Below are 27,963 nucleotides of genomic sequence, written 5' to 3'. Positions count from 1 at the left end.
GCAAATCAAAATGAGCATCAGTAGAGAGCAGAAGCCAAATAAAATTGACATAGCAGATTTGGGCAGGCTGTCTTCAAATGCTCCCCACTGTGCCTCTGAGTTGTGACTGGTTAGATCCTTGCAGTCCACTAGCTCCATCCATTCTCTATGCTGCAATAAAAGAGTAATCAATATCTATTATCTTCTAGAGTACTTTAGAAGAAGTAATTCTGGGAAGTTTGCAAAAGAAAATTTATATCTTTTTAGCATGATATACTTGTTAGTAATGCAATATCAGCTGTACTCTTGAGTTTGGAGGCTAGATGTTTCTTTTCATGTGGCTTGTTTATAAACCTAGCAATTTGTACAAAAACACATCTAGGCAGATTAGGGTTGCTGTTCTGAAATGTACCATGCTGTATAGTTGAGCCAGATTTGCCTGGTTTTTTTACAGATTGAACATGTATCAAGGCATGAAATGCTGACTATGTTGGCTCATGGTGAAAATACATATGATGGTCTTGGAATAAAAAAATAAGCTATATTTTTTATTGTTTTTCTTACTGCATATTAATATTATGGTGTATTAAATTTAATTATAGACAGTATTTAGGAGCATAAAAAGTACATGGAATACAAACAGTGAAAATTTTTAAGGTATTGCCCCAGAGAGTTTCTTTGAGCTCCTCAGAGAGCTGTAAACTTATTAATAACTGCTAACAAGTGTTGCTGTTCCCTTGTGCTTGGGATTTAGAGATCACTTTCCTTTTACCTTTTCTGCTATTGAAGATGCCAAGAGTTCAGTTCTGCTGTGTGCTAAATGCCGTGGCAGTTTGCTGTATACCAGGGATAGCCAGTTCCTTAATGCATCCTGAATGTGTGGAATCAGCTTATTTGGGTCAAGACAACGCGGAGCAGGTGCTGCCAGGAAGCAGCTGGATCACTGAGTTATCCTGGGAGCAGTGCTGAGCTCTCCTGTCTCTCGGAATGTGAGCAGGCTCTGCACAGGGCCAGCTCTGCTATCTCTGTCTCTACTAATCTGCAGCCTACATACACACTTAGGTTTCATACCCCGGCTCCTTTGGCCAGCTCAGTCAGCATATGCTGTTCTTCAGCCGAAATGTTCTCCCGCTGTATTGCTTCTCCCGTCTTTTCACCTGGCCTACTAATTGATTAATGTGCTGCACCTTGTGAGTTACCAGGAGTCAGATGAAACTGTTAGTTCACTCTTGGCTCTCGTATTGATGTAGTATGTTGGTATTTATTTCTTTTCCCTTTTTGTGGGAGAAGTTGTCTAACATCTAAATCCTGGAGAGCTTGCTAACACATTTTTAAATAAAATATGCTGTATCTCACCAGTCTCATTGGAATGTCCCTTCTTACAGGAAGGCGATGGATAAAGCAGATGTTCATCGGAGCATTCCTCATTCCAGCAATGGTGTGTGGAACTGCCTTCTTCATTAACTTCATTGCCATTTATTATCATGCTTCAAGAGCTATACCATTTGGAACCATGGTGAGTCATTTTATTGGAGAATTTAAACACCACTGTAGACACAGAAAACTACCGTTTTTATTTTTTAATCTAAGTACAACTGTGAGTCATAGCTTTAGCTTCCTAGTTAGAAATTTATTGTAGGAGGGGTTTAAGGTGCTTCAAGTATAATTCATTTTAATCACAATAGCAACAGCTGCTGGATGCCAAAACCAATCTTCTCTCTGCTTAAAATGATACTTCTGCTTTGTGTTCAAGCTTAGTGTTTTAAAAACGTGGGAAGTTAGCAACGTGAATTTTCTTCTGGATGCCCAATGCACACCAGTTGTAATCTAAAATGAAATACAGAAGGATTTCAAATGAAAGCTACTTCCAAGTCATTGCAAGCAAGTAGAAAAATAAAAATAAATTATCAGGCAACAATATGAGATAAGACATTCCGAGGAGATCTGTGTTTATGAAAATGACTCACTGTTTTCACTTTGTGTAGTGCTATTTAATATCCAGTTATGGTCTATATATTTACCCAATCACTTGAAAAACTATGCTGGTTGGATTACTTTTTCATTTAATCATGATTTTGTCAGGATTTTGTTTGTTATGTTGGCCCTTTCAAGCAGCCTCAAATAATCCTGTGAATACAATGCAGGAAGTAATCACTTGCCACTTCAGCAGAATTTCTGTTTGATCTTGCAAGGGGTATTATTTTAGAACAGAAATTATTTTGAAATATGCATCATAAAATTGCTTTTTCTAATTTTGTGCAGTACCACTGTTAACTTATAAGAGTATCTTCATACCGGGAGTCTTGTTTTCTTTTCAATATTTGTAGCAAACCTTGGAATTTAATAATTTTTATAGCTTTCTTCTTTGCATATTATTTTTTGTGATATGTTACATTGTTCAGACCATTCAGAGATGCTTGAGTGGCCTTGGATTTCTTCTTAGTTTAAATCTACCACAAAAAGAAGCTTAGTATCATGAGTTCTTATATATTGTATTGGTTGGAATATAATTGAATTCAGTATGTGATTGGAAATACTTCTTAAGAACACATTTTTAATGAATGAATGTAATAGAGATTATAACTGATAACAATAAGATAGGCAATTCTCAGTTTCAGGCAAACACTTTCAATAATTTTTTACTGATGGAAGAGTCATTATATGTATCTTGCTGGATCTAGTCATCTCCTTATTAACAGTATTTTCAATGCATACCCGAATATCAACTTTTTACACTGAATTCATTGTTGCTAAACTACTAAATATAATATAAAGCTAAACGTGTTTATAAACTCTTCACTTTTTTTTCCTGGTTTTCTTCTTCAAGAAATTAGACTAAAATTCTATCTTTGAATATGTTTGTATTAGTGGGTCAGTGCCCCAAAGCAATATTGTATTGTTTTTTCTTCCTTACGCTAGCAGCCGTGTACAATCCTGTCATAAAGGTTTACAGCACTGATCTTTGATATGTGCGAAGAGGCTCTGTTTTACTGCTGAGCAAGCAGTTATGGTATCACATTTCTCACTTGTATTCCCATTTGGAGGCCAGGAATGCTGAGGGAAGGGAATTCCACCTGTGCTGAAGTTTTTCTTGTGAATTTGTTCAACTGATTTGTATTTTAAGATCATGGGAACGTGCAAGCAAAAGCAAATGGATATATAAATCTTCAGGGGTCACTTAACCAGAATGTTAGGGCTCTATTCACAGTGATTTTAACATTCACAAGTTTTTATGAGAGTGTTTGAATCATTGTGACTATGGCAATAAAACCTGAGCAGAGTTAGCAGGCAAGCAGGTTATGAATCGGAAACTTCATCAGAATGAGCAACGCTCTAATGACTTCAAATCAACAAGCTGGTTTGCAGAAGGAAATAGAAATTGCTTGCAATTACCATGTTATGCTTTAGGTTGAAGTCCCCAGGAAGCCCTCTGGCTTTATGGATGAGGTACCTTTGTAGCTTTTCACCTTCGTTTTCAATGTAAAGAAGTGTGCAGAACTGTAAAATGCAAACTTGCTGCTTCTGATTTCTTGGGGAAATAAAACCTCTGTCATCTAAATGTACTACAATGCAGAAGTTACTTCCTTTTACCCTGGCATGTCTTGAAACCACCCTCCTTGATTTAAATTGCTGACAAGAATTGTCCCCTGTTCTTGACTGCTGCAAATCTGGAAAAAGCACTAACTGAGTTGCTGAAAAAGTTCCCGAGCTAAAAGGTTGCTGAGGCCATTCTTGCATGTGTCATCCTGTGCTTTGCCCATTTGGCATTGCCACTCCCCACCTAGGGAGCCTCTGTGACTTAATTCCTCCCTCCAGATAAATTTTTCTATGGAATTAAGGCAAGGGCAGCTGATAGCATCAAGGCCAAGACACATCCAAGCTAACACCTAGTTGCTGCATCCTGGTATCTGCTCTTCTACACCTTGTCTTGAAATGCTCAAATTGATTGGGCTCTTCAGGACCTTCATGCGTCTCACTGACCTTGTAGTCTGTTTTGAGCATAAGAACTTCATTCACCTTGTATAACTCACTCCTGTTGTCTGGAGTCTCCACAAAGATGTGGCAGGACCTGGGAAGATCTAGAGCTTCTTTCTGAATTCAGTCTTCGCTCCTGGGACTCTGCCCTTAGCCCTTTTGGAAATATGTGCTAACTATCTTACCTATGGAGTGACAAACCTTCTGCAGTGAAATACACCATGAGCCTGAACAAAGGCTTAATCTCTTCTCTGGGATATCTTTCAGCTGGCCTTTCCTTCAGAATGCAGTCTAAAATGTGATAGATTTTATTCAAATATGAGAGGTTTTTAAAACTTTTTAGTTTAAAGCTTTTCACTCCCTAGACATATAAAGGAGATATCTCTGCTTTTCTCACTCATCCCTTCACCTCTATAGAGATGCAATGGGTCCTGTTCAATTATTCATTCTTTTGGAGCCCAGATTTGATTTTTATATCCTGTTACTGGTGAACATCAAGTTCTGAAGTTGGTGGACACCTTGACTTACCTTCTGTTGATGTTTGTCAGTCTTTTCAGTGTATTTATCAATCATCTTTCTATTTTGTGGTGTTAGAATTATATGTAAAAAGTGGAGCATGGAACATTTAAGAAGAAGAATTTTAAATAATGGCATGTGAAGTGACTTCATGTATGTTTGAGGAGCGTGGTAGTAGTTCTGTGCAGAAATACTAAGTAATGCAGATTTTCTACTGAGTACAGCATGACTGAATTTGAAGGTGCCGTCTTAATTCGGGCATTTCATAAGTTGTGACTGCTTACGTTGTTCTGTGTGCAATACATAATTTAAAGATTTCCATTAAGGCTACTGGACCTCATGTAATATTCTGACTGCAGAATCTATGCAGCTTCTATTAACTGTTTAAGATGTACTGGTTTTGTTTTGTTGGAGCAGTAGCTTCCTTTGTGGCTAGCATTTCCAGTGTGCATTTTTAATGATTTAATTAAACAAGGTTAAGCATGCTGAATTTCTCTTGGGATTGAGATCCTGTTTGCATCTTTTATACCTTGTTTCGAAAAGAAAAAAGTGTTTCCTCCGACAGATAGCTTAATCCAGGCTGCAGCTTTCCTTGGCAGGTTTGACTTGATATGAATATTGACTGCCACCAAAAAAAAAGAGGACCCAGTAGTGCCAAAGATTTTCATTCCTTGAGCCAGGTAAGGAAATACACCTGGCTAAAAATAGAAAAAAAATCCTGTTACATATATTCAGCAGGGTGCTTCCTCAAATTGCTTGGAAGTGACTTTGGAACCCTTGGTCAGAACCCTTAGTTTTGCTGAAAATAGACACAGCTTAATGCTTCTGCCTTCATTTTCAGCAGTTCAATTTATTAGCCAGAACAGCACCCTAGATTAACAACTTGTAATAAAATTAATACCATTTTATTTTGAAGCCTTCTGCTCTTTTCTTGTTCCTGTAATATTTGGCCAGATGATATACTGAAAACTGTTGCACTGAACAAATTCAGTAACCTCTGTATGGGAGAGAGTCTCATGACTGAGAGTGCAGTTTTGGTAGCTGACAGGAAAGATCAAGCTGCTGCTTTGACAGTCAATTTTTATTGCTTTTCTTCCCTGTGCATTAAGCAGTCAAGGCACCATAGCCTGCCAGTAGCTGTTTAATATTAGATATGCTCATAAAAATTTTAATTATCACCTTTGATTGAAGTTTAATCTACAGTTGTCAGAAAATATGAAACACATGGCACTAGGACATAAATTATATCCCTCCTGACAATGTTTCCTTTCAAATAGGGAAAACTGAGTTCTGCACATTCAGTCAAGGACAGTAGAATATTCTTTCCCCATCAAAACAAAGCAAAAAGGAATTAGAATGCAGGCTTGTTGAGGCTGACAGTCTTTTCTATGGCAACTAAAACCTGCAAGCTAAATCAGGAGTTTGTGTACAAATAAGATATTTTTACAACAAAAATGCAACAGTCAAAATGGATTTTTTAATGTACTGGCTTGGTACAAACCCCCATGTAATTGGTCTTCAGTAATATGGATTATAGAGAACCTGTGCTTGTTTGCTTGTTTAAAAATCAGCTTTGTCAGTGTAGTATATTTGCCTCTTTGCATTATTTGTGTTTAATGAAGTGGTAGTTAAAGTGTTTCTCTGAAATTCTCTTGGCTGATGTTACAGTAATACTTGGCTTAAAAGGGTCACAAAGACCTGACTTACTTATCTGCCTGTCACACGACAACTATTATTTAGGTTTGGGTTTTTTAGTTTGTTACCGGTGATCTCTGCAGGGAGGCTTCTGCAGGAGGGTAGGGCAGATGTGTGTCTTGGTCCTGCCTTCATTTCTGCTTACCATTTGTGATGGTGAAATGTAGGCCAGTAAGTGCCTGGACTGCTTTTACTGTTGTATTCTTGATCTTGAAAACTTTTTAAGCAGAAATCTCGTAATTTCATCATTAAGACACTTGTGTACCCCAGTGCCCTGTGTTTGCTTCATTTTGGATTTAAACTCTGTAGGTTTAGGTACTGCCCAGCCTGTATCATCACCATCCTTGCCATCTGTGGCAACAGGGCTACTTGCTTAGTTTGGGGGGGGATCACTGTCTTCACCTTAGATCTGAAATTAGGAGGAATGTGCCTGAAAAGGTTGAACAGCCCGCTATCTCCAGTCATCTCTCACATCCGGAGAAGACTATTACTGCCAAGAGTGAAGAAAGTAATTTCACCAGTTATCAATCTGAGCAGGTAGACTACCTGTGATTCCGACAGCAGGTGGAAAGCAAGAAAGAAGATGCTACTGAATTCATCTTGGTGTGTACAACCAGTGTCAGTTGTGTTGGTCAACTTACTAAGACCAGCAAGTTGCTGTCAGCAGGGTAGGCTTATCTCAGAAGACAGAACATTCATGTCTGTTGTTTTGGACAGCTTATCAGAGGAAGGTGGGAGTAGAAGGCATTCCTGAGCCTGCGCTATGACCTATCCTTGCTTGCTCGATTGGGTCTCCTTTGCACTGCAAAGTCATCTGAGATCATTCCATACTCCTGGATGGCTCCATGAAAACAGGGAAGAAAACGTGCTTCACTTCCCACCATCCTCAGAACATAGCATAGTGCTGACAGGCGGCAGTTCACTGTTTAAAAAAATGGTGACTTCATCTAATGCTACTTACTGGGTCTCACTGAAGATGCCAGCTGTTCTGTCTGAGATCAGTTAATTTTTCAGCTGATGGTTAATATAATGTAAGATGCTACATCATTATCAGTCATGCTTTGATCTGATAATGAAATGGAAAGCACTCAGATTTTCTGACAGATGCCAGTTGTAAGTGTGCTGGGGACAGCTTGACTGTATTTACTGAAGCCATTATATAAGGAACCTTGGTCTGTCTCAGCTTGTTTTAAGCAGATGAACATTTTCGATTTCAAAGTTGCTGCTTAGTCATTTTTCTGGATAACACAACAGCCAAGCCCTGCTGGATCAAGTTGGGTCTTCTGCTTGCCCACGTGATTTGAAGCCATTCAGCTCTGCAATGCTTGCCACTAGAATTAGATGTTACTGCCAGTCTTTTTTCAGCTAGGAGTTAGCCTGCTAATCAGTAATTAGGCCTGAATGTTCCTTGCTTGGATCCTTGTCCAGGGTTATATTCTTTCTACGTATATTCCCTATACTGGCTGTGCTTTACCAGATGGACAGATGCAAGCTACTAAGTGCTGTTCCAGGTGATCTTGGAATCCAAGGCTGTTCCCAGACAGTTTCTTTATGCAGTAAAGTAGTGGATTCACTTTCTACCACTGTTCACAGACAGGAAATTTCTTAGATCAAGAAATTAAGCTACAATCATCTTGATAGATGCAAAAGACAGTTGTGACTGGATGAGCAGTACAGATGCCCTTTCACACTGCTTGGGTCTGAGCTTTCTGCCTCAGCCAGGTATGAAACCTACCTGCCAGAACACCACAGAGCACCATGGGTAGGGACCACTCAACACACCCAGAGGGCCTTGCTGCAGGAAACAGAGCACACTTTTCTTGAAAATGGAAATGGTTTCAATATGTTCAGCTTAGAAATTCTTTGAACCCTATCCAGACCCTAATTTTTTAACATCTTTTCTACCCATTGCACTTCAAACAAGCTGGGACTTTTTGCTGAGGATTTTAGTAAAGGTAGCACTCAAGATGATGTTGTTTGATGCTTCTGATACTTTTTGACATTTTTCTCTGAAAATTCTCATCTGCTCATTCATTTAGACTGAGCAGTTTTCAAGGGCAGAACCTGCATCCATTAATGGAGCAAGTTGTATACTTCTGTACTTTATTCTTAGGCAACCTCAGTGTTCTGCCTAAGGTATTATGCTTTCTTACCTGTGGTTTGTTTTGAGTAATGGAAGAAGATAAATGGGAGCTACTAAATATGAATTGATTGTATAAAACCTGCTTTATTATTCTATTATATTATTTATACTGCAAGTGTAAGTACTACTTAGCTTCTCCGTATTTACCATTGAAGCTTCATATTTTAGTGGCTCATGATGTAATTCTTTAATAACCTCTCCTCAAAGATATACAGAGCAGTCTGGAAAATGCTTCTGCTTGTTGACCACCACTTTGGTGTACCCCTTCTGTGAAGCATGAAGGCTTGCCCCATCCAGCCCCAGGCAATATTTTCCATTCCCATCTGACCTAAACTAGTAATGATATACAAGTCATTAATAGAGGAATAATCCACTGACTTTAGTCAAATGTTGCCTTGAACTTGTGTGAGTCACCTAATGCTGAGTTTGTATTGAGCTAACGTAGTTCTTGCTTTTCAGCTGCTTGCAGTAGATTTCTGTAGGTGTAACATGTAACATGAACAGCTTTTATTTATCCTTGGAGTAGCTGCTTCTTAAGCAAGTCAGTGTGTGACTCTTAAACCTGTTCCTCTGTCCATTGTTTTGCATTAATGTGCTGCCATGGTTTGCATTCTGATGGAGTGAAAGACGAATACAGCTTCTTTCTCAGGAGGCACCAGGGTGTACCCAGAGCCTCAGGCAACAGTGCCATTAAAAGGCAGTATTTTCATATGTTTGCATAGAAAAGGTCACAGGGTCAGCATTCAGAACTGTGGTTATTGCATTATGGGCAACTGTTCTGTCTTTAATTATCAATATTAAAAAGTTACCGAACTGTCTAATGCTAATTCATTTTGTGCTAAAGAGTTAGGAGTAGTTAATGTCTTGTAAATGCTTGAAATTTTCCTGTTTTGGGAGATAAACTATGTTGCCTTCAAGGAATAGCAAAAATAGAGCTACATAATTATACTGGAAAAAAAAAGATGATTCATGGTAAATTTTTTTGGGAGATTGTTCCATTGGAAAGAGCTGGAACACTGGCTTGATTTTGCTGCATTGTGCATAAACTGGACTTCTCTCTGTAAGTAGGGCTATTGTGCCTCTAAATAGTGTAATCTTTGCATACCAGTGGTCACTGTTTACTTGGTCGGTCTATATTCTTAATAACCTAGTTGGTGCATAGTGGAAAAAATTGAACCCAGAATTCTGATTGGTGACATTCTGACATGGCTTTGCAATTCTTGTGTGGGTCTTTTTTTTTATTAGATTAAAATTTTTTCACCTAACAGTTGTAATTTTGTGTGCAACTGCCTAGCTGCTAGATGTTAATTCCCAGGGATAGCACTCTCTGCAAAAGTGTAAGAGACACTGATGACATTTTCTGTTATGAAGTACCATGAAGATTTCCATTTATTTCCTGTGCAGTGTATTGAGTATAATGATTAGATGGAAACAATAAAACGGTCTGTAATGGTTCTGTTCTCTCAACTGATTCATGAAAATATACTTAATAATGTTTATTAGAAAGTTTCTCGGGAAAAATATGCTTCCATTTGATAAACTAGGTATATGTTGACTAATGCTTCATAGTAGGAGTATAAGTCTGCAGCAATAACTACTAAGGACTAATATTGGTTGGTTATCTTCTTTTGTTGTCTTATACGTTGTCTTATATGTTTTTTTTTAATTACAACTTCAATTGTTTTGCTTACAGGTGGCAGTGTGCTGTATTTGTTTCTTTGTCATCCTTCCACTGAACCTGGTTGGTACGATTCTTGGCCGAAATCTGTCAGGACAGCCTAATTTTCCATGTCGTGTCAATGCAGTGCCTCGTCCCATACCAGAGAAGAAATGGTAAAGATGAGCATGAATGTTGACTAGAAGTAATCACTTCTGTACATTTGAAATAACTTCTAAGGTGTTCAGTTTTTCTGGAATAACTTTTTATTTAAATTGAGTTGTGTCTAAAAGAACAGCTCAACTGATGTTTCCATGGTACAATTTTTCTTTTGAATTAAAACACCATGGTTAATAGTTATAGCAGACTTTACATCCTGGATCACTGAATCACGTTTTGCCTGAAATGCCTTTTAGCCCTTTATAAAAGGGATGGAGCCAATCCAGTTCTTGTCTAGTATCTTGAAACTAAAACCTCTCCTCTTTAGTTAATGCCTCTTACAGGTTTAGGATTGAGTGTGCCTTGGAGGCAGAACTGTTCTGATTAATGGTCTCTGTGTACAACCTGAGACATATTTGCAGGGTGATGGTGGGAGAAGCTTGCAATGCTGTTCCCAATTCTGCACTTTTGTTGATGGCACAGAGCCTAAAATATTACAGGTATATGGTTTGAATTGTGAAGAAGCTTTCATTATTTTTGAAGTGAATGTAAAGGGATGCCTAGTCTCAAAAAATACATGCAAGTTTTTTTTAAAATAGGAATCCAGTCACTTTTTCCTATTAATTTCATTCTGAAGCAGAAGCAGCAAGCTATGGAAATTAAAATATCCTCAAAGGATTTTTTAAATAGATTTTTCTTGCTTTCTCTGTTCAGAGGAATGGAACAAAGTGAAGGGGCACTGAAACGTGTACACCTGTGATGTCCATGAAGTGCAGCACACTTAGTCTGTTTTTAGTGGTGACTTGTGCAGCTCAGATGCTCTGAAGTGATTTATATTGTGACCTGTATCTTGGGAATCTGATGGATTTTTCTGGATCAGCATGACAGATAAAAAGAAATAAGATACTTCTCTTGAAGATGATGAAATAGCGTACCATCAACTTAGACAAGTCTCCCTATAAATAATAAAAGAAACTGCAAATTAAATCACTGGTTAGCAGTTAGAGTCAGCATCATCACAAGTACTGCACAGAGGTCATCTTTAGTAAGTGACAGTATCATCTACAGGTAGCTGAGTATTCATTTTTAGCCATATGTTCATGACTCAGTATAACATTAAAAATAAACACTGGTTCTCAATTATATAACCATTATCCTGCAAAATTTTCTTTGTACTGTTTGCTGTGTTTGTAGCCATCAACAGCACTGAGTTTTCACTGCCTTCATTCAAGGCTAGTGGATGTCATGAGGCTTGATTGCTTAGTCCTCTTTTGGGCAAGAGAGATTCTTTTTGTGGCTTTAGGCTGGTTAGATGGTTAACCTTATTGCCTGTAGGTGATAGGTATCAGTGTTATGTTCCTGAGAATAACTCCTTCTTTTATCCCTACACATGACATTTTTGAGGGAATCTTCTTTCTAGCTGGTATGAGACAGAAATGTTCTTGTTAGCATGCCTTTTAAATAATGCCCTGTGCTATATTAATTATCTGGTCTTAATATGTTTATAAATGAAAAATTAAAATTGTCCCTAACCTAATCTTAATATCTTTCAGGTTCATGGAACCGGCTGTTATTGTTTGCCTGGGTGGAATCCTCCCTTTTGGATCAATTTTTATTGAAATGTGAGCACGTCACCTATTTGACAGTTTGATTAAAAGTTATAATAATTTAAGTTTAATTACAAGATCATCTGCATATTTTGTTTACTTTCTTCAGGTATTTCATTTTTACTTCATTCTGGGCTTACAAGATCTACTACGTTTATGGCTTTATGATGTTGGTTCTGGTTATCCTCTGCATTGTGACCGTTTGTGTGACCATCGTTTGTACGTATTTCCTGCTAAACGCAGAGGATTACAGGTGGTAAGTATTGCATTATTTGCCTAGTGAACGAGACTCTGAGAGTTTTGTAGAAAAGTAATGTTTCTTCAGTCTAGATGTGTCTTTATCAAGTGCACTGTGCATCTTTTTGGGAAGCCTTTTGGCTAGATGCATGATGGACATGTGTGTTTACTTCTAGGCAATGGACGAGCTTTCTTTCTGCGGCATCAACTGCGATTTATGTTTACATGTACTCCTTTTACTACTACTTTTTCAAGACAAAGTAAGTGGTAGTTTTCTTGCTTGAATATCAGATTACTGTAGTGCCAAGTAGGTTTATTGAAAAAAAACCTGAGGAAAATATCTAGCATAAATTCCTGTCTTTCTTTTTCAGGATGTATGGCTTGTTTCAAACATCATTTTACTTTGGTTATATGGCAGTATTTAGCACAGCTTTGGGAATAATGTGTGGTAAGTTTCAGGTATTTTGACATTTTTCTAACAGAATTTTTCAGACTGTCTTATTTCTGAATTTAGCTCATGCTTTTGGTGGTGGAATGTGTGTGTCTGCAAGGTCTGCTCAAAAAAGCTTAGAATCTTGCAGAAGAATCTGAAGAGTTCTCTGCTTGTACTTTGTTCTGACCTAATATAAAATAGATTTTTGGGGATTGTGTCTTCTGGTAGGAAGATAATTAATAAACTGTGCAGAGAATTTCACCTTCAATGCAAGCTTGTTGAATCCATGCTAGCATTTTGCTTTGCAGTGTTTACTGTTGCCCCAAGACAAGGAGCTGGGTACATCCACTGAGGCACAAATGGTAGCACAGTACTGATGACAGTGCCATCTGTATCTTGTGGCATGTGTATATGAGGGTGACCAGAGCAGAAAGGGCTAAAACTTCAGTTTAACATTTGAGAAATAAGTATTGAAATATTCCCAGGTGAGGAGAGTGCAGAGTGCTCCTGTGTGCAGCTGGATTTCATTGCTTTTTTTAAGATACTGTTTTGACAATGTTTAGAGAAAAGCATAGTTCCTGGCACGGAGGTCATCTGATAAAGTCAGATGTTCACCTGTTAACTTTATTTTTATCCTCTTCTTCACAACTTTCAGAAAGTGCTTCTTGGTTCTTTTGCACTTTTCTATGATGTTATTTGCCTTTTATGTTTGATCTTTACTTAATGCTTCTTAGCAGTGAATGAATGGTCCTGTAGCTAATGGGAGGATTTCTTTTAGTTTATACGAGACACTTGATGTCTTACAGGAACTTAATTCTGTAAAGTATAGATTTCTTGATATCTCAAGAGGATGGGTAATATCACAATACTTTATAAAAAGGGGAGGGAATTAATCTCTTAACTGTTGAGTACCTGTTCCCCTTTTCTCTCATACAGTCTAATTTTGCTTCATCAGGTTCTTGGCACTTTACAAGACTTCCCTGCTGTTTCGGTAGTCTTGCAGCCATTTTTTTCTTTAATAGGCTTATACTTTTCAGCTCTAATCTTTTCTTTTTAAAGTGCTCAGGCTTGTATTGATTAAAATGTGTATGATGCAGAAGCCAAGCTTGCCCACCAGTTTCTGTAATTAAATGTTTTTTAAAACATGGAAAAGGAAGATTGTCAAATGCTTTCTACTCATGGTAGAACACTATTTGATGGAATATTAGAGTAAAATCCAAATTTACTCAAAACCAGAAAATACTTTAGCACACTAAACTTTATTTCCTTAGCACTACTGAGATTTCTTTTTGTCTTTTTAAGTGTGTTGGAAGAGAAGCTGTGAGATTCCTTTTTACTGAGAACTCCCATTTTCAGCATGTGGAGTGAAGAAAAAAAATCCCCTGTCAAAAAGCATTTGTCTAGGGAACTTGGAGCCATTGAGGTCTAACAAAGACATTTGTGTTAAGGAATTGTGCAGTGTGTGTGCTCCTGACTGTACGTGTCCTGTGAAAAGTGTGCGGAGCTGTTCTGTGGGGGCTCACGCGAATGGGCGTGTTCGCTGTCACACAGTTGGGTACGAGACCAACTCGTTAGGGCCCGAAGCAGCCGCAGGGAAACTCTCTGTGGGCATGTGTCATCCAGCTCTGGTTTTAATGCCCCTGACAATGCCTAGTGAACTCAAACCCCACATGTAGTGGGATGCTTTGATCCACAAAGTTTGCTGCTCTCTGAGGAGCATCTCAGTGCTGGGGCTGGACAGTAGGGAGCCCATGAGAACTTCCAAACCTTTTGAGCTCCTCATGTTTCCTCTTAGTGACAGAAAAGAATAAAACTTATTCCCCAACTTAGTGGATGGCTTAGGAGCTGCATGGTATAGAAAGCCCTCTTGCAATACAACACTTCAGCATCCAAATAAATACTGTAAGTGTGCCTGAAGGGCTTTTAAAAAAAATTCTGTACTTAAAAAATTCTGTACTTACAAAGTCACAACTGTAGTAAGTTTTAATTGGTTTGAAGTAATAGATGGGAATTAATATTTTTTTGTTTTGTAGTTGCTCTTCCTAAGTATTAGAATATTTTTCTTTATTTAAAAGCTTGTTCTGCTGAAATGTGATTGCAGTCTCTTTCTACAAAACCTATATAGGCCATAACCAAGTTATAAATATCATCTGGTAAGGTGTTTAATACATAAATAAAATATTTCCCTTTACTCTGTTCTTTTTATTCAGATGAACCGGCTGCCCTGCATTTGATTCAGGAGGACATTCTTTAGTCCTCATTGCCTAGGCTTTCCGCCTCCCTGCCCCATGTTTTATTCAATGCCTGTGAAGTAGCCTTGAAGCTTAACCCCTGCCTTGGGTATTGGCCACTAGTGGCCTTCATGGATAAGGCTCCTGTGATTCACAATAGGTTATGATTTGTTTATGGGGATGAGAGCTTGTGGTCTTATGTGACTGCTACTCTCTGCTCATCCCCCTCACTTCCATCTCATGCGTTCTCGAGATCCCAAGTGAAACACAATTAATGCCTTGCTCTCTCTAGTCTCTGTGATACCTGGCATCACATCACTAGAGGAACTCCCAAAGAACAAATTCTGGAACATATCTGAGTTTAGCAACTAACATGGGCATTGGGTGTGTTGACACTGTTTGCTTTAACAGGAAAAACATCATGTGTGTTAAAACCAGAGTCCAGTGCCATTATTTTGTCCATTTACTGCATAAGTCAGATTAATTTCTTGACAAGCTACAGAAGAATCTGCATGTTCCTCTGTTTGATTCTAAGCTGACATCACCTCTCTTCACAGCATTTGGGTCTGTCCAAATGCTGTAGTGGTCTCCCCTTGGATGGGCAGGCTTTCAAGCAACAACCTGATCTTGTGTGTGCTGTATTTGTTTTAATTGAACCCTGCTTCACCCAAGTTAGTAATGCAGATCTCTCATTGGCTGGCCACCAAAATGGTTGTAATGATATTTATACAACTTGAAATGCTGTGCAGTACAAAAGCTGACTCCACAGGCTCTCTACCACTCCAAAAATATTGAAAGGATGCATCAGGTCTGCCTTGTGCAGATTTTCTGATTAGGTCTGAATTTTGGGCTTTTGGGGGTCTAAAAATCAAAATCTTGTGACAGGTTAGTGGCTGACTTCATAAATTAACACGTCATCCCCAGGACTTTAAGAACTTTTGAAAATCTGAATAACTCCTTAGACAGCAATGCCAGCTACAGGTTTGTAGGGCCATAATTTATAATGGAAAAAAAAAAACCTTTATGTTTGTACTGGAAAATGAAGGTTTGTCAGAAAACTTCTAGCATTGGTTAGACTTTTCTGTTTAACATGTCTTCTGCAATTCTGATGCATCCTAGTTCACTGCAAATGTTTCATGCTTTGCTCTGTATTGCTTCAAGGAGGGAAAATATCTTTTCTCTTTAGTCTTACTTGGATTCTTTACCAAGCATCCAAGCATTTAGTGTTAGGAGTTCTCTGTAGTGAGTTACAGACCCTGTCTTCTCTATCCTTCCCATATTTTATGACTGTGCTGGCAGTCTGACAGCAGTAGTCTAATTCTTGCTTGATTTCCAGCTTCATTTCAAACATGATAGTTAGCCAAGCTGACTCTCATTTTGGTTGGAAGAGATGAAGACATTCCCTGTGGATATTACAAGACCACAGTACTTACTAAGTCTGGCAAACCTGGGCTTCTGGGTTTGACCAGCTAAGTTGCTGAATCTTTTTCTGAGAAGAAGTCTTGGTCCAGTGCATTTCTTTCATTTTTCTGGGTGTCCTTAGTACTGCAGTATTTTGGGTTACGCATAAACTGTTGCCCCTATCAAAACCCAGTGACCTGTTCTTTTATTACTGCTGTGACAATGCATACTCTGCTCATGACTCTTACTAATTTGAAAACCACAGGTTGCAATTTCCTTTAACTACTAACTGCTACTTGTTTAATCTCTTTCTGCAGACCTCCTTGGAGCGTAAGACTCCTGGGATGGGGATCTATTATTATTTGTGCCTTGTGGGAGGGAAAAAGCCATCTGCCAATAAAACACTCATCCAGAAGGCATGTAACTTATAATAAAAACCTGCCCTCCCGTCCACCTTCCCTGCAGAGTGGGTGATTGTATGTTTTTTACCCTCTGTTCAGAAAAAATGGACCAGGTTATTGGCAGCAGTGGGGGGGCTGCTATATTTATCGAGGCCAAGTGAGCATGGCCTCTTGGTAAGATGGCTTAATGGATTTAGATTGCTAGACTAGGGAAGTTCTTGCCAGACATTCAGGGGGAGCATGGATAATTGGAGTTAGAGAACAAGTATTGCAGGTAGATAATTTTCTGTGTGCAGAGTGCATGCTTTATTGCTGTCTTACTTTGATGATCAGCTCTCTAATATATTCAATGTTTTTGGTTTATTTTGCAGGAGCTATTGGTTACATGGGAACAAGTGCCTTTGTTCGTAAAATCTACACTAATGTGAAAATTGACTAAGGAAATAAGCAAATTGAACTATGGATCAGTTCCTCTTTTCCTGGGGATGAACTTGCACAGCAAAAAGCGCGAGAAGAGATTTGGGTTTTAACACTGGGCACTATATGGGTCTCCATTTTGTGGATGGCTTAAAGTAACATCTATTCCATTGATCCTAGGTTCTTACTGACTGCTTTCTCCAACTGTTCAGAGCAAATGCTTGGATTATATGCAGTAGGCATTACTACAGTACGTGGCTAATCTTCCCTGCCCACCCCCCCACAAAAAAAAAACCAACATCAAAAAACAAAAAAACCTAGCTCATTAAAGATGAATAGACTAGCTCTCTTCAGTGAAGAGGACAAACGGTTTATTTAAAGCATTTGTTCCATTCAATAAAAAGAGGGAAACTTGGCTGCTAAAACTACTTGATTAGTAGTCTTCCTGGTACTCAACATTTCTAAATTATGTAAAAATACTGTTCCAGAAAGATTACTCTTCTGATTTTTACTGCCATTGCCAGGATAGGAGGTATGTTTTATATTTTGACTCCAGGTGCTTTTTGGTTTATTTGCGATATCAACTACCCTACACTCATTTGTTTAAAAAATAATTTAAAAATTATAAAAAACCCATATGCATGTAATATATCAGCTATTGTTCTAGTTGGACCAACTTCCCTTTATTTATCTTTAAAGTAATATCTTAAATCCATCCAAAGAAAATACAGTCTGAAGACGGGGTGTGATCTCTGCAATGCAATTTACTGTACAGTTAGAAAGCAAAATGTTAAATGAAGAGGATTGTTTGTTTTTTAATGAACACTCTGAGGTCTAGATTAAAACAAAACCAACATTTTAACTGAATGTCTAAAGTGATTCTCCTTTTTTTTCAAGTTAGTCTTGCATTTTTTTGGGGTTTGGGTTGAATGAAGATTTTCCTTTAGACATCATACAAGGGGTAATAAGTGTATATAACATTAAATAATGTAACTTAGGTGTAGATCCCAAATGTATTTGGATGTACAGATTTACTACAGAGTACTTTTCTGATGATTCGGTGTAAAAATGTGTGAATTTGGGTGGCTTTTTACATCTTGCCTGCCATTGCATGAAAAGTTGGGGTTTCTTCACAATGTGTGTATGTCATGCTTTTCTGTTTTATTTCTTTCCTCAAGCTCTTACAGGAATTAAATTTGTAATTTAGAACATTTTAATTTTTGTTAATCCTATCTGAACACTTGTGTAACATCCAAAGCACAGTTGCTTTAAAGTGTTCAGAAAACTAAAATAAACTTTTCAGACAAAAATGTATTGATTGTGAAAATAGATGAGTTTGCAATTGAAAAAGGTTTGAAAAGGCATTACTGCTGAACGCCAGTTTCTGTATACAGTATAAGTGTGGTTTTCATCTATCCAACCCCCATGCTTTGAATTCAGAATTTGCTTACAACTATATTGTACAATACAACTCCAAAGTGAATGACCAACCCAAAAAGATTCTTCTTGGCTGTGGAGAAACCTGTTTTGTGATACAGCCAGTGTACTGGGAAAAGTTGGGGTAAGTGTGGACTAAAATAAATGGGCAAATAAAGGTTAAGTCTTTCTAAGATCACTGTTAATTATGCACTGTATTTAGCTAGAAATATCCTGAATGTGTTTGTGACAGATTTGAGAGCCACTTGGCTTTTTTTTTTTTTAATGGGTTTTTTTAGACATCTGCCATGGAGGGATGTTTTGATCAGTGTGGCTGTCTGAAATAGAGCACCTGCCATGGAAAAGGCAACTTCCTGAATTTAAAAAATGAGCCAAGTATTTGTATTGACTAGCACTGTATTGTCTCTATATAAAAAGTACTGATAATGCAGTAGCCAAGATGAGAAACATCTGTGTTTTGGCAGCATTGGGTTGGAGCCTGGGGGAACTGTTCAGGTAGGTAATACTGGGAAGCAATGCATCCTGCTGTTAATCTGAAAAGTATTTGAGCTTTCAGCTCTGATTTCCCTGGCCAATTTTAACCAATCTGTTAGAAAATAATTAAGTTTTGCTTCAAGTGAATCATTGGTATCTGTAGGTGAACACTCTGCTGTTGAATAAAATAATATTTTATAGTTTTAAAGTAGAGGCTGATTTTAAGATGACTTTATAAACTAGGTCAACAGCTAGTTTTCCTTTGTTCCAAAACATGGAGACTTGAAGCAAAGTACTAGTACTTCTAGTGCTTACAGCTGTAGGAAACCCTCTTTTCATCCATGTTCCTCTAAATCTGAAGTGAGAAGCCATTATCTCCACACAATATATACATTAAGTACTCTGCCAAGTTACAAGTTTTTTTAAAGGGAATATTTTGATAATGGGTCTGTTTCTCTGTTTAGAACACTGCTATGTGATTAGTCTATCAGAAATGTCACTAAACTGTTTGTGAATTTCATTTAATCACTTCTTAATGCCACAGAATGGTGGGCTGCCTACTTGCTTTCTCTGTCCTCTGGCATTATTAGCTTTTGCATATCCAGATAGGATTGTATATCTTTCAAAGTGACATTGAAAAGATAGATAGATACTGCACAGGCATTGCTTTTGATTCTACAAGCAAGTTCCTCCGGAGAAGTACTGTGTTTAAATAGTTAACATTTTTATACATCCACCCAAGCATGTAAGTTGGGGGTTAGCTTTGTTTTCCCCCTTTTGGTTTCTGAAGGAGTGCAAAATGTGACTAGTTTTCAACAGCTTGTCTTTATGGTTGCTGTTAGAGGGAAGGCTCTTTGTCCTCCCCCTCACCTCCCTTGTCTCCCTCCTCCCCAAAAAAACCCATGGGTGTAGCTTAAACCATCTTGCTTAATAGAATTTGGAAGCTCTCTGCTTAGATGATGTAGTCCTTCCTCTTTTATGGAAGAAATAAAGATCTTACAGAAAACACTCAACATGGTTGTTTCTTAGGAGTTTCTGGTTCTTGAATTCAGGCTTTTTGATAACTCTTCAATTGGCTGGTCAGTGCTTCTCTTCCCACTTCTGGTACAGAGGCCAGGGAACTGAGTAAATAGTTGCGTAAGCAATAGCCAATCTTGACCAAATGTTTTAGACAAATACAATTGTAAACCTTTTCAATCGAGGCAGAGTGCATATGGAAAGCACCTCTGGTATTTTGTGTATGAAAATTGTTGAAAGCTGGATTGGAGGTAATGGAGACTGCAAATAAACATTACATTATGCTCTCTCTGATGTCTGAATGTTGTGAAGCAACAGTGTCTATTAATTCCTCTCCAGAATTACATTCAAAATTGTGTAAAGGGCACACAATTTTTTTTCTGTAGGATAGTCTTAGGTGTCTTTATTTAAGAAGTTTTAGGTTATAGAGACAAACCCCAAACCCTAATACTTTTTACTCTTTTGGTACTAAAACTGGGTAAAATTGATAGCACATTCTTATCACTGTTATTACTGCAGAGCTAGCACAAGTGAGAAAATTACATTTTGCTCTGGCTTCAGTATCACCAGCACCTAGCCAAATTTGCCAACGAAGTATATGTACACAGCCTCACTGAAGACAGCAAAATTCTGTAATTGTGAGTGGATCAGCAATTTTTCACTGGAATGTGTCCAGGAAGCATCAGCTCAGGAAAAGACAAGTCTCCTCTCCAATTTGTGGACAAGTAAACTGAATATTTGGAGCTGGAGTAGAGGGGTCCTGTTGTCCTGAATGCATTCTTAACTGTGCAGCTTGTGGTTCAAGTCTGCTGGAACTGTAGATCGAAGAAGAATTTCAGTTTTGGATCCCTTGTATCTTTCCAAGCTAAATGCACTGTGGTGGAGCAGCCTTGCAATAGCTGTTGGCACTGCTGCTGTCTAAAACAAGTATCTATTTACCAGGGTTAGCCATGAAGTCATGAAAGCCCCTGCTGTTGGACTTCCTTTGGAATAAAGCCACACTTGAAAATTTTGAAGCAGTGTGTTTATGGCTTGCATTCTTCAGGAGCATCGTACCTCAGGAGGGAAAAAAGTTTTGGTGCAATTTGTTTTCCAGAGCCTCTCAAGGTAACATTTCCATTTTGCTAAATGGCTTCAGTGAGAAAATTCTCATAACTTGCAGTGGAGACATCTACATGTGAGTTCTACAAGTAGTTCCTCACAGCTTGTGCTTTTATCTGGGAGATGCTTTTTCAGTTCAGAGAAGGGGCTGTTACAGTATTTATTTTCATTAGTAGTTCGGTGGTTCTGAAATTTTTCCTCCAATTTTTGGGTTATGGCTTGCGGGGTGCAGTGTGAAATTGTAAAGAGGATGGGAGAACCCATGAAGCTGGAAGGCTTTGTGCAGTTCCAGGAAATTCAAGCAGTTCTTGGAGAGTATCACTTTAAAGGGCAGAAGTTCACTTGGGAAAAGGATAAGAAAAAGGCTTTTTTATCTGATGGGCTAACCTTTTTTGAAGGCAGGCCTGGAGACAAATTTGCTGTCACAGTGTCATTGCCCCAGTCTTGTACCCGTTCGTTTATTTTCATCGGTGTACTTGCTAAGGTGCAAGGCTTTTGCAATAAACCAAGGACTCATCTGCCACGAACGAGGGGGATCTTATTAGCTGCTGCCAACGTGTTTGGCTTGTTCATACATTAATTTTGTCACCAGCTCCTAGTAATACAATACAGAACAATATATCAAACCTCTGGAGGTTCTACCATGCTGAGGCTTCTTTTCTTATGAAAACCAAACCCATTGGAACTTTTCTTACATTCTAGATAGAAGATCTTCAGGACCTTGGGCTTGGAGTATTCCAAAACATAACCATACAAGCTCATGCTTATCCTTCAGCTGGCATTATGTGACTACAACAGTCCAGAAAATACATGCATTTTTAGGATTGGGAGTTTATGTACAATTACATAACTGTTATGTTAGGGTTCTCCTAGTATTGTGAGGCATGCCTACCCATATGATGCAGTAGTTACCTAGATAGATTCCAGTTCACCAAAGCCTAGACCTAAACCCTATAAACTGGAAATGCTGGATCTGGGAAAAAGAGTCCAGTCTCTTGCAGTTCTGTCTAACAAGCTGACTGACCTAGAAAAACATGCTACAGTTAGATACTACATGTGTGTGTAAATAATTTTTTTCCTGAAGATGGTGTGTCACAAGCTTTTATTTTGTTTCTGAAATGTTTTGAGATCTGTAGTAAGTAACTCCTGAGAATCTTTCAAACAGGGCAGAGAACATCATGAGAACATTAGGCAATATTGAACTCAAGGAAGTTTTTGTGGATGCTCATTCTTGTTTCCCAAAGATTTGTGTCAGGAATGTCAGAATGTGGGATGCATTAAAGCACTAGTCAAGGTACAGTGCATTTCTAGTGCTTTCACTAGTGCTAGTAGAGATGTAATTCTCCTTTTGATTTCATTTTATGTAGTTTTTTCATTCTGAGTCACTAGTCTTACCACTTGACTGGGCTCAGAAAAGTGGGTTATGTAATTAGCTTAGTTTGAGGCGCTTCTTGCTCTGCTACAGAGGAGTAACTGCAAGAATGGGATGGGAATTTTCTCATTTCCTTATAATGTTGGGCCAAAAGTTGGCAGGTGAATAATGAGCATGACCTACTGTTTGTTTTACAAAGAGCTGTGACAGTTTTTCAGTCAGTTTTTCAGTTTTTTCATTAACTTGTAAGTCGGAGATCTGTGTAATAAAATGTTGATGAGATGCCATTGAGTTACTTAAGTTCTGCGTTCAGATTCTGCAGAATCATTTCTTGTAATTTGAAATTGCTTAGCTGAAAGTTGATTTTTGTTGAGAATATTTTTCTATTTATTTCACTGTCAGAAAGTGATCAAACACCCACCTTTGTCTGAAGTTGAAATGACGACGTTTTTAAATTATATGTATAGTGAAATAAATAATGAAAAAGGAAATCACTATTCCTTTTTTTAGTGATCTCAAGAATGACTTGTAAGATGAAGCTATTTTGAAGTATCGCTTACCCAACAAGAGAAAATACGTGCATATTCTGTGCCACAGCCAGGCACGTGGTTTGGATGAAGAAATTACTATAGATAAATCTACGTACAAAAATCCTGTGCAGAAGTTGTAATTGGGAAAATTCTCCAAGGCAATTCTTCATGAAGCAACATCTTTTCTGAGAGATTCATTAAATTCTACCCCCTTGTGAAACAGCCTAAATGCAGGTAGCATATGTTACCAGCCTCTGTAAAGGCTGCCTGCCTGTGAACAGGGAAATGCAACTATCCCATATTTGTCTAATAGCAGAAGACTGCATAAATGTTTATACTTTCCCAGATTTATTCCTCTGTATAAAGAGAAAAAAAAATATGACAGAATTTTTCCTATGGCAAAAAATACTTTGAATAAACCAGTGGATTCACCTTTTCAAAATTTGAACTGGCAGATGCTTTTCCAAAGATGTTCTCATGCCCTCCTGCTTAACCTTGCAACAGTGATCACCAAAACCACCAGCTTTGCTCGATGCTTTCCAAGCACAACTGACTCCTGTATGAACCCTGAAAATGGATTTTAAGTGAAGTAATGAAACATCAGTTTGACATGCCTCATTTTGGGAACAAGTGGTCAAGCCAAAATTCATACTTCCAGATAAGACAGATTTCTCCTCCTTCCTCCCACAGCTTGTGCCTGTACGGCTCAAAATTACCCCAGAAGTAGATTGGTTTTTCTCACATAGTTGAAAGATAGCAGTAATGATGGAAAAAAATACTTGGTGCTTTTTAATATATGGGATTACTTAAAATCCTGCCTGCTGCTACTTTGTTGAACAAAAAGGAATTTTCCAACCATGGCTTACTTCTATTTTCCTTAAGTGTCGCTGCCTGTTTATGACAGGACTGTGTTAAATATATGCTGAGTTTTTGAAGCACAGGTGAATGTGCCTGTGACTGCAGTGAGTTCTCTGTACCACGGATTTCAGAACCTCTGGAACTCATTTAAGCACATATGTGTCAGCACCTTTAAAGATTCCTTTTGGATAGCAAATCATTTACCCTTGTGGCAGGTATTTCTTGGGTGACAATGCAATAAACTTGATAAAAAATTAGTCTCCCCCAACCTATTTCAGGAGAGACTAAAATGATTGATGGAAAGAAGAGAGAGAAGGGGTCAATATTCATTTTATCACCTGGATTTGTCCATGACAATGATCAAGCCGGGAAGAAGGGATGTCCCAAGAGCGGTCAACTCCATGAGTGATAAGGGGAGTTGAGAGCAATAGACTGCTAGATAAATCAGAGAAAAAGGAGATGGGAAAGTGAACAGGCTTCATGAGGGTGGGAAGCCTGTAACGGTACTATCAGAGTAAATGAGCCTTTGATAGGGTGTGCCGAGGCAGAGGGTGATGGTTCTGCAGAGTGCCCCATGGTGCCTGTAGGCAGGGATGCACAGCACATTGGGCTACACCTGCAGCAGGAGTTCTTTCCTACCATAAAAAGAAGCAATGGAAGAAGTTTAGGGAGAAGTGAGGGGTTCTGGAATGCACAGGGAAGAAGAAAAGAATGCTCTGGGCTTAGAGGGATGTGCCCTAGCTCCATCTGCCCTTGTATAGGTGATGTAACTAGCTTGGTGTGTTTGGGATTTTCTAAACTTGCCAAAGCTGAGGAATCAGCAGTGGGACGGGCTCCAAGTGGGAGTGGTGCTTCAGTCACTTTGTTAGAAGATTTGGTGGACCCCAAGTGTTGGCAAGAGGGAAGAAGACCTAACAAACTTCGTGTGTGTTTTGGCCATGGGACGTGATGTGTGCAGGGATATTCCATCAGCACTAAGTAGCTCACACATAGCTTTGCTCACTGATGCTATTCAGAAAGAGCTGTGTGCATTCTTGCTCAGCGAGGCTTGAAAGGACAGTGGATTTTGTTTGCATGTGTTGGGCAGGAGAGGATTCCGCAAAGGAAAAGGCTGCCTTTGACAGCGATGGATATGGATTGTTTTCTTTCCAGATAGTTAACTGTTGGTGTCACGAGGTGCACTGCTGATATGAGACTTCTCCAACAGTTTTACCAGCTCAGATGAAAAAGATCCTTTCACAGGGCTTTCAACATTCCTTATTTGCACTGATGTGGCACCTGCAAATCAGGGTGACGTAAGCCCATCTCCTGAACACCAGATAGCAGTCATTACTCTGTGTACACTGTCTTGGCTGCCACTTGCAAAGTGGTATGGTTGTTACTGAGAGCCATTTCTAGAAGGTTTGAGCAGCTTTCACATTAGAGACTGCTCTAGTGGGGCAACTTTATTGTTTGTGTGTGGATAATAGTGATAGATTCCTCTGAACTCCCTCACAGACTCATTCTAATTGCACAATTAAGGATCCACATTTTATTTTGTTCTTGTCCTTCTTGAAAGTCCTGCAGTATGTCCTCTTGTATGTCCATTCATGTCTGTAATAGAGCTTCTGTATGCAGAAGAGGTTGGACTCCCCAGTGTATATGATATCCTGGAAGAAGTTGGCAAGCAATTTCCATGCAGACAAAAGACTGTTCTTAGTGTGTGACAGCCCAGCTCTCCAAGGTGATGACACAGTGTTGACCACTCTTACAAGGTTCAAGCTTTTATTTTCCAGCTTCCCATACCCTCAGAAATTAATGTTGCCAATACCTTCTCTACAGAGTGCCTATCTCATAAAAGCTGGGAGTTCTTCTGAAGCACAGAGGGGTGATCAGCTTTCCGGTTTAAAATTGGACACTGTCTGACAAAATCACAGAAAGTAGCAACCTAACGCAGAAAAAATAAAAGTTGTTAGTGTGGAAATGAGCAGTATAGAACTCAGGAGATGGATATAGTTACCTTACTAAGTTTGTTCTGATGTGTGTTTGTCTACATTTCTCTTCAAAAACATACAGTGATGGAAATTCCCTGATTCTTCTAGCAATCTGCTCTAGTACTTCCCTGTTTTACCACTAGAAAGCTTGGCCTGAAATCTAAATCTTCCTTGGTGCAGCTGATGCTTATTCTTCCTTTACATATTTGAATGGACTATCTTTTCTCTGTCCCCTGTGCAGGTCTCTGCTCGGGTCTCTAGGAGTTGTACCTAAAACCCTTGAGGCATCAGGTGCTAGACTGATTTTCAAAGTTACTATTCCTTTCATTGTCTCTGTTCAGGACACTCATCAGTGGATGGGTCAGCATGTCAAATCTTCATGAGTGTGAGCCCTTCACTTAGGGATCCTGTTCAAAGTGCCAGTATTCTTCAGGCTTAATCCCAACAGCTTTATTTGGTGTTACAGCCCAAATTTGGTGAGAAGGGAAGGGCGGGGAGTTTGGAATGAGTGTTGTCAGGGAAAGCACACAACCAGGCAGCTGTTTGCCATCATTAGCAGCAAGTCCTCGTCACAACCTTGACTCATGCATTGAAATGTGTTCTTGTTATTCCTGAGACCTTTCCCATGCAGGTTTTCTCTTCCTACCCTTTGAGTGACGGCCCCTGGAATAGCCTAGGACTTTCCCTCATGGGTGACACAGACTTCCCCACCTGCTGATCCCTTTCCTTCAGGTTTCTCCATTGATCCTCTAGGACCTGCTTGGAAGCACAAAGTGGAGGAAATACAGTGTGTCTTCAGCTCAGCTTTTGCCAGAACCACTGATGTTAGAGGCTAAATGCAGGTCTTGGACCAGCTGCTGCATTTGTTTGGACCCGTTGTAAAAAACTTCAGTGTGTTTGATTAGCAGAGCTTTTCACCATGGTCTTTGTGTCAGGATTTGATGCAGCCTTTTTGGCCTCTGTGAAGGTTTAGAGAGGATTTTATTTTCCTGACTTTATCTTTTCCGGGAAGCCAATATTAAATGAGAGGCAGGGGGAACAGTCAGGAACAGTTTGCAGTAGCCTGTGTTGCTGCCCAGGAGATGCCTGAATCATGTTGGGGCTTTTTATGCTCAGTTATCATTCATTGCTGTAGGCTAGAAGAGAAGTGACAAATTTATGGATAGCTAATGGCAAACTATTATCTGTCTTAGAGAAGGGAGGGTTTGCAGCCCATGCTGTAATAGCAAACGCTGCTTGAAGATCCTGCTGTGGGAACTTGGAAATACTCAGCGGAAGGAGCAGGGTTATGGCACAGGAAGATTATGGGATGTATGTTCACCCCGGGAGCCCCCACTGAGCTTGTACACTTGTCAGCTCTCCTCTGCTCAGCAGTATAGCATCTGTACTGTCTCTGCCCAATGCTACATCTGCTGAGCAGCATGAAAACAGATGATCTACCCATAGCTATTGCTCCAGACTCAGACTGTAACATCTTGTCAGACCAGGGGCTGCCCTATGCGGTGTTGAATTTATATGGAAGCACCTGGCTGGCCCTCTTCAGCTTCTGGTGAGGCGACTGGGCTTTGGGCATCTGCCCTTTCCCTACAGTCACTATGCAAACAGCAGAGACATCCTGCCTGTGTGAACTACCTCCATCACAAGACAGCAGCCTTAAAAGTAGCTTTCCGATGTGTTTCCCATGCTCTACTGTTAGAGATGTCCAAAATACTGTATAGCCTCAGGCAGCTGCAGTCCACCAGCTCAGAAACCACGGTGTAGATTTTGATGCAGCTGGGCATCTCACACACGATCCGTCTCCCTGACTTCCCAGGCGTTGCTGTATATGGATCATCCCAAAGCCCAAATTTCCAGTAAAACAGCCTAGTTGCCCTTGAAAACTGCTATGAAAAGCGAGTGAAAGGGATAAACGCACTCCCTGATGTTTAGTCCCATTTTTCTTAATTTCGTCCATTCTTTAGTTCATCGGGTTTTTTCCCCATCGTTCCACATCCATGGTCTAACAACTCCACTTAGACACGGAGGCTGCGATGCGAGATACTGTTTCTCCCGGCAGCGGGTCAGCTAATTCTCTTTAGCTGCCGCTGAAGTGGGCAGCCGGTTATTTTGAGGGGGGGAATAATAACAACAGTAGTAATTAACTATAATACTAATGTTTTCTAAATTTTTACTTTCTGCTGTATCCGTGTCCGGAGCTTTCCCTCCCGAGCTCGGCGGGCGGGAGCGGCTCCCCCGCCCTCGGGGTCCGCAGCGCCCCGGGCCGGGCGGGGCCGCGGGGCCCTAAGGGGGCGGGGCCGAGGCGCGGGCGCGGCTCTGATTGGCCATCCGCGCGTTGAGTGACAGCGGCGGC

At 39.4% G+C, this 27,963-nt stretch overlaps 1 protein-coding gene across 3 annotated transcripts in view; it reads left to right on the top strand.

Moving 5' to 3' along the window:
• TM9SF3 (transmembrane 9 superfamily member 3) overlaps positions 1-20,064 on the top strand; it is a 43,595-nt gene extending 23,531 nt beyond the window's left edge. For all 3 annotated transcript variants that reach the window (XM_027878042.1, XM_027878043.1, XM_027878044.1), the window contains exons 9-15: positions 1,365-1,495; positions 10,002-10,141; positions 11,678-11,746; positions 11,841-11,987; positions 12,145-12,228; positions 12,340-12,416; positions 16,806-20,064. In XM_027878042.1, the coding sequence (XP_027733843.1) occupies positions 1,365-1,495; positions 10,002-10,141; positions 11,678-11,746; positions 11,841-11,987; positions 12,145-12,228; positions 12,340-12,416; positions 16,806-16,873 (716 nt within the window). In that variant the 3' untranslated portion in view covers positions 16,874-20,064. The remainder of the gene's footprint in view (positions 1-1,364; positions 1,496-10,001; positions 10,142-11,677; positions 11,747-11,840; positions 11,988-12,144; positions 12,229-12,339; positions 12,417-16,805) is intronic.
• Positions 20,065-27,963: the final 7,899 nt, after the last annotated feature.

The sequence above is a fragment of the Empidonax traillii genome, unplaced genomic scaffold, assembly GCF_003031625.1.
Source record: "Empidonax traillii isolate 1590-97213 ecotype Southwest subspecies unplaced genomic scaffold, ASM303162v1 scaffold38:size1800464, whole genome shotgun sequence".
Taxonomy (NCBI): domain Eukaryota; kingdom Metazoa; phylum Chordata; class Aves; order Passeriformes; family Tyrannidae; genus Empidonax; species Empidonax traillii.
This window is presented reverse-complemented; position numbering and strand designations above follow the sequence as displayed.